At 38.1% G+C, this 7,800-nt stretch overlaps 1 protein-coding gene across 1 annotated transcript; it reads right to left on the bottom strand.

Moving 5' to 3' along the window:
• Positions 1–3,457: 3,457 nt before the first annotated feature.
• On the bottom strand, positions 3,458–7,117 carry chst1 (carbohydrate (keratan sulfate Gal-6) sulfotransferase 1). Its single transcript, XM_043227361.1, has 2 exons — positions 6,487–7,117; positions 3,458–5,670 (listed from the first exon to the last, which is right to left on the bottom strand). The coding sequence occupies exon 2, from the start codon at positions 5,609–5,611 to the stop codon at positions 4,349–4,351; it is 1,263 nt and encodes a 420-aa protein (XP_043083296.1). The 5' UTR covers positions 5,612–5,670; positions 6,487–7,117; the 3' UTR covers positions 3,458–4,348.
• Between the last annotated feature and the right edge of the window lie 683 nt (positions 7,118–7,800).

The raw sequence follows: 7,800 nt of genomic DNA, 5'->3' as shown, positions 1-7,800 counted from the left end.
GTGGCTTGAAAACCACCTAACTGTAAAAGAACTGCTGGATCACTGAAACTAAACATTCGATCTGTTCAATTGACTTTCCACTGCAAGCACAAAATGACTAAGCAATAGGCTATTGCATTTTACTAGATGTTCTAGACACATCTATAATAATAATAAATAATGAATGTAATAAATAGGCTTTTCCTACGCCCCATGATGCTTTGCACAAATTATGAGAGTAACATCCCTTAAACTGTTATTGTGTTTAAAAAAATGGGTGCAATGAGGTGACATCATTAAACACTTCAACTATTAAACATTAAACGCAATTTTAAAAATGTATAAGCATTAACAAATTACCACAACAGACCATGAGTATCCCAAAAAGATTGATCATTTTCACAGCAATATTGACAGGTTAAATATCACTGTTTGTTACGTAAAGCAATGGAAAACGCTCATTTACATATTAACGTTGAGTGATACCATTTCTAAGTGATTTCCATCATTGTGACAGATAATAAATATTGCATTTATATGCTAGACCTATTATTCATGAGCAATAAATTAGCCTAAAACAGGAGAGCAGATGACAAATGTGTGGTACATGTTGTCTGCATTTATATACATACACTGCACAGTACAAAGAAACAGTGAAAATAATGTAAATCATAAAGGAAAATGTAGAAGGATTACTATTTGTAACCCAGTGTTATGATTTGAAATCATTTGTTTCGGTATTTTTGCGTGAAACCTTTCAAACCGGAAGTGCCTAATTTGAAACGGAGCGCTAGCTAGCGAACTTTTTTGTTTAATGTGATGAATGAACATGAAAACGAATGGCAACAACTGAGAATTTGCCACAACTGTCAAATCTTTCATCTAAATAAATTGTGTTTATATTTCAATGGAGGGTGAAAAATGAATTTGCGTAGGAGGCATACATCTAACTGACGAGCGCGCGCTGACACGAGGACAGGTTTTCCGAGGTAAGGCCTCCTCATGACATATTATATCAATAACTTTGAAAATAACAGAAGAGTATGTGTTGGTAACGTAGGTGTGTATTACTTACAAGTAGCCTAATGCTATATAAAAGTAATATAGCGGCTAGATAAATCAGCCTTGACTATTTGAATTCAGAACCGAATTGCTATGAAGAAATAGACAACAGTGGAATCTCTCTCTCCCTTGTCTCATATGTTGTTTATAAACGCGTACATTTACGACAAAACAGGTCGCTTCAACGTTGTACTACGTTCGACGTCGTAATGAACATCGCAGTGTTGCAAGCTAATAGCATTGGTCCCCATTGTGTCCATTAGTTTTTGAATAAAGTAAAGTAAGTATGCAGTATAAAATATTACGAGCTGCAGAGTTGAAAGAACATTCTTATTTATCGTGAGTTCGTTTATGAGCATCTAAGCAGCCCCGCCCACACATATACATATGTCGAAAACTTTTGATATATATTTACAAACATTGTAATGTACTAAATGCCACCATTCTTGTAAAGGGTCCAGATTACCCTGTGATGATACTGCAGTACATGCAGCAGCTAGCGAAAGCAATGAGTGCGATTCATTTCACAATGTTCCAAAATATAGTTTGCATCCTGGAGTCTCTTAATCACAATAAGAGGCTTAAATGGTTTTCTTAATCACAATAAGTGGTTTAAATGAACGACATCTCTACTGAGAAGATCTCAGGCGTGTTGAGATGGGCAGTGAGGAGCATAATAAATTGTTATCCTCTGAAGAGCGCTTCAAGTTCAACAAAGCAAAACTCGGCATCTGCTGCCATTCATATATATACTCTCAGATACTTTCATATATATATATATATATATATATATATATATATATATATATATATATATATATATATATATATATATAGAATTCCAGCTACTCTGTATTTCAGGAGACCTCTTATGAGAGCTGGAAGTTGTAATATTGAACATCTCTGAGGCCGTTCTTTATCCATCCCATTTTTTCAGGGATTTGTTTTCATCACTGTATGTGTTGAGGAAATAAGTCTCCACAGCAAATATAGACGCTGTGTGATGTTTAAAACAAATTTAAGTGGGAAATCTACACAAAGAGTATCTGCTTTTAAGTAGCACTAACACCCTTGTTTTAAAACTTTGGTTGCTAGCATATTTTTCAGCTGATATCTCCACTCTCGTAGCCAAATTATTGGTGTCTTTTTTTGGCAAAGGATGATGTGAGATGACTCGAAGAGCCAATTACATGTGCACTTTGATGGGGTTAATGGAAGAAAAAAAAAGTTCCAAGCTCTCCAAGCAAATGGCTTATATGTGAATGGAAATTGGTGGTACTTACAAACCTCGGGTCGCAGAATAAGCCACTGCTAAGAGATGTGTGAGTGCCTTGCAAAATTAAGAACTTCCAGTTCTCAGTTTTTGTCAATTTTGTTGATAGGGAGGGCCAATAAGTGATTGGAAACGGTGGGGGAATGGGATTGTCGAATCACAAACCTGATTGGAACTCGTATTGCTTGGATTAGCACCGTAGAATCAATGCGTCAGAGACCACGCCATAACCACAAGTTAATGTGCTTATCATGACTATATTTCTGGCATTTGTAGATATAAATTGGGTAGTAGTAACTACCCGAACTGTGCAGCATAGCTAAGCTTATGCACTTATGCATAATTGATAATCACACTATACTGTTCATTATTTTTAGCTGCTTTGTAAACATCAAGGCTGACCAACGAGCACTTCCACCGTTTCAAGGTAAGACTTTAGTGCACATTCATTAGTTCCTGAAGTACCTCCACTTAAAGACACAAGATTAGTACTTTGAACACAGAAGTGGAGTTATTATATAAGTTTAAATGCACCTCATTAAAACAGATATCATTTTACTTTTATGTTCTGTATTGTTCTGTGTTTATCGTAATCACTGTCTTTATCAGTCTTATTAAGATAAAAGAATGCCTTTTTTTAATGAAAAAAAGCATTAAGACAATTTGACAATTCAACTCGATTACCAAAGTAGATATGATTAGATATTTTTTTCAGACCACAAGGGGGGGCCATTTCTCCTGAAAGTCCTGAAAAACCAAAGAAACAAGAAAAGTCTATACAATGGAACCTTAAATGACATTAACACAGCAGTGTCTATAGCGCATGACTGTGGAAAATGTATGTCTGATGACAAACTCGCGGAATGAAGGAGAATCTTTTCATACTCTCTAATGCTGCTGACTCTAATCTAAAATTTAAGACTGAACCATTAATATTTCCCGTTAAACCTGAATGAGGGTTAGCAATTGAGAATTAAAAGAACTCAATGTGAATCCAGATTATCAAGATTATGTAAAATCCATGAAGGATTAAAACAAATTAAGGCCGCTTTGATAAACCAAGCAAGAGTCAGGCACACAATTGTCTTTTCATTTTCATCTATACATGAAAAAAGTGGTTTTTGACAGTGACTACATCTTATGTATGCTTCTCTACATTTATTAAGATTTCAAAAAATATAAATGGTCTCTTTCACATACATTGAGCCAAACACTGTTCCATGGACACTAGATACAACTCTATATGCACTGAATCAATGAAAATTAGTGATATGATGATGAGACAGCCACTAAAGAAGGAATAATTTCATGCGTTTCATAATCTCTAAATTTACATGAAACTACCAAATTGTCCGCTGTAACAACTTGATACACTAGACAGTAAACTTATATCATTGTGATGTAACAGCAATAACTGACTGAATTGTACAACTTCTTTGTAAATCATAACCACGCAAAGCAAGCAGAGGAAGTGCATGAGTTTACTTTAGATTAGCTTTTTTTTTATACCCGGATACAGCACCAATGCATTATGCATTCTAAAAGCAAACCAAACACAAGCTTAAAAGCCCAAAAACTTTATGACAGACAAGACTTTACACTGAGAAACAACCTGAGAAATCGTCTGACTGTGACATTCACAATTTTATTGCACGGCTGTTATTATACATGACAGCATTTCAGTCCCACATTAAAGATTTCTTGAGAATAGTCTGGGTTCGTTGACTGACAAAATATTCACATTCACTGTTGTCAAAGCAATGACCAGCATACAGAATTTCTTTGTCAATAGTGTGGTGCTCTGCTCTAATATATAAATAATGAACATTACTATCTCAATGCAATCGCTGCAATCAAGGTGAAGTTGAGATCTCTTTACAGCTAAGTGTTTTGGTTCTTGTGCTGTTCAGAAAATCATAGGGTGACTGCGAGGGAGTCTCCGAAGTAAAAAAAGTTCATAGTGCAAATGTCAATCACATTAAGGCAAGTATATAAATGTAGAAAAATAGTTGTGCGTGCACATGATTACCTTTGTTACAAAAAAGGTATGAAGGTTTTGTCCTCAATGAGAGAGAGCGACATGTTTTTCAGCTCCTCTGGGGAGTTGACAGCTTTGTAGCCGAGCTCGTCTAAAATGTGCTGACAAACAGTTTGTGTGTAATCAACTATGTCATGAGACAATTTCAACCTCCAGCTCTCTGCATTGGCCGCCGAGTCTCTCAACGTCCCGTACTTATGCTTTGCTGACACCTCGTTATTGCCTCTTGTGTTGTTATGTATCCAGTCCACCACGCTTTTTTCCAAAGAAAGACCCAGGAATTCATAGACCTCCTTGGTTTTTTGGAGTGGATTTCTGGCCAGGTCTTCGTATCTCACCAGCATGTACCGTCCACGAAGCCACGGCATTCGGCTCAAGCCGGTGGACACCGAGTTCAGAAAGTCGTCGCACACTGTCGTGAGCTGAGTAAAATCCAAGTTGTAAGGTTTACGACCCGTGGCTCTCCAGATCCGCCATAGTCGGTATGTGTCCCGAAAGGTTTCAATCCTAGAAGATAATATCCCACGCGGGTCCCTCACCAGCTGGATAACTTTCAGATTAAGCCGAGGGTCCTCGATCAGTGCCTTGAGATCATTGACCTCTGGAATACGCACTGTTTTAATGGCCACGTGCCGTCTTTCCCGGCACGATTCGGTAGCGAGGGTCAAGTTAAGGGAGGCACACTTTCGAACACAATCCCCTTCTTCGATATTTCCATCGCTGGGGCTAAAAGCATCACAAACTGGCATAGAGCAGAGGGCTTTGCTGGCTCCTCGTCTAAATAGTTTATCCGTGGTATGGTTTGCCGGCTGCGGCTTGATGTAACTCTCTAAGAAATACAAGTCGCAGTTGTACAAGCTTCTAAGAAGGTCACGACTGGCTCCCAGCATCACTCTGCGCTCGGCGGCATATCTGCTGGGAGATAGGTGAGGGATTAAGGTCGTTTGGACATGATAGAGTGGTTCAAAGAGATAGAACACGTCTGAGTGCTGGTTGAACAACTGTCCAACGAAAGAGGAGCCGCTACGGGTGGTCGCCAAGATGAGGATGTGAGTCTTCCTGGAAGAATTGTAATTAAAATACGGGTACTCATCACACATCCGATCGAAGGACTCCACATCCGGTCCCAAGCCACAGTTCAAAGGGTTAGGAACAGGGCACATATGAAAAGGCTTAGCTGTGAAAGTTCTGATTGCTGTGTATTGGATCGCTATGGACACCACTGCAAGCAGAATCACAGCCTTCCAGGAACATTGCATGGCTGGGTAACTTCATTTAGAAGATGCAGTCCGATTTGATCCTATCGACAAAGACACAGCTGTAAAAAAAAAAAAAAAAAAAAAGAAGACTCACTGTGAGTTTGAAAAACAAAACAAAAAACAAAAAGAGATTTTAAAAATGCATAACATTTGATTACATTTTAAACAAGTCTGAAATAAAGCAACTGATCTATGAACGTTAAACAAATAATAAAAAAGTAATTTATGATGCATCGGTATGAAAAGCAACTCCAGTTGAGAAAGACTAATTTAAACTTTAGTGTCTTGCTAAAGTAAATTTTTTAGCGAAGACAAATGCGCTTTCAAAATGTATATTATATTGCATTCTGCACTATAATTCACAACGCAAGCCTTAATCAGTCGTTTATTGCAATATGACACTTTGATAAACTACTTCACGTTTTAATGCAGCCAAACTCCTACAACTAAACTGCTTCCTACAGGCTTTTACACAAGCCCGAGGTATTTTGTTTTTCCCATGGGGAAATCAGCAAGGGTTCAAGCAAAGCAGCATCTAGAATGCAGACAGGTTACAAAATCGGTTCCTTTCAGAAACTGGCCCCGGTTCAGGCACCTGTAGAGAGATGCATTAATTGCAGTCCCTCACAATACCATATGCATGCTTATTATGATAGGTTTGAAAGGCAGCCGTCGACGACCGCGCGCGTCGAGTTCTGATTTACCGCAGTGCAACACAACTCGGTATTCAGTTGGAAATAAAAAAAAATAGCAGATCCGATCTGACTGTCGACTGTATAAAACGAAGACCCAACTTCTCCATTATTCCAGCACGAACATTTCAGACATCCAATAGGCTCGGAAATACGGTGAAATAAATACTTCGATATACTTGCCTCATATAAAGCTGTAAGAGAACATGACGAAAATTTAAACAAAAGAAAAAAAACAGCATATGCCGCGATGGCTTTGCGTAGTCGTCCCGTATTGCCCGTCATAGACGTTTTATCGCTTTAATTCGTGCGTTCAGATGTCGAGGGCTTCATAATTCCCTAAAAACCGATGAAAAGGTCGTATATCCTCAAGCAGCTCCATTCATGCTCGGGGTAAAGCATTCAAAGACGGGCTCCGTGGAGAGACAACGGATGAATAAGGTATTGATGCGCATCCTCAGACATCTCTCTGTGACTAAACACCGGACGGATATTTCGTTCGTTCGTCGTGAGGAGAAGATTGAAGAGAGGTGTGCCAGTCGGTCCCAGATTAAGTAAAACGTAGACAGCCCTGCGAAACCCTAAGCGAATATGCATCCCCTTCCCTCAAAACAGTTGACAAAGGCTGAGGAGAAAAAACAGCACGGGGGGAGGCAGATTTGGTTCACTATACGCGTCCTCCGTCAGAACACGTCTGTGCTCAACGCTAAAGCCTTTGAACATGGAGTTAGTTTGGACGAGGTGAACTGGCATCTAGAAATCTCAGTGTATTTTCTCAGTCTTCCGTCGCTAAATTTTTGACGAGAGCAAGATATATTTTAAGGAATATTCGAGGACAGACATAGCCAGCTGGTGGATTTTCATACTGAGTGACTGAAACGCTTAAAAATAATTATGTAATGGCACAGTATGTGTAGAAATGTTGTGTTTTCTACCTTATGGGAAGGGTGTAACATCACATTACATCACAGTTTATACGTATATATATATTTATTTATCGTAATATATTAGTTTGAACTATTAATGCTATTTTTATTAAGTAAGCAGTTTACATAGCTACAGATTCACTGGGGGATACTGCAAAATAATAAGATTTAATATAAATTGTTGCACGCCTGACTTTATTTATTGGGAAATAGAATATTCTGACTTTTCTTGTGCCTATAATGCAAGTCAAGTTGCAAAAATACAGCTCAAAATGTAGTATATATGCTGAAGGACTTGCTCCTGTTGTAGCGTTAACATGCCATTTTGTGTTATGGTAAAGCTGGTGCAATGCATATCGCCATATTTAAATCTAGATTTGTGAGCTACAAAGGAGAGAACCGATAATGACTCTAATCTCAGTCTGTTATTCACACAAAGCTATTATATGATGTCCAGAGGTGTGGTGTTAATTGTTTCACAATTTGTTTCAATATGGGCTTCACAAATTAATATAATCTTGATTCAATGTAATATCGAATTGTGATATAACAGCAGTAGTCAGAGATATTT

Source organism: Puntigrus tetrazona, chromosome 25 (assembly GCF_018831695.1).
Source record: "Puntigrus tetrazona isolate hp1 chromosome 25, ASM1883169v1, whole genome shotgun sequence".
NCBI classification, from domain to species: Eukaryota; Metazoa; Chordata; class Actinopteri; order Cypriniformes; family Cyprinidae; genus Puntigrus; species Puntigrus tetrazona.
Note: the sequence above shows the minus strand (reverse complement) of the source record. Positions and strands in the feature narration are given on the sequence as shown.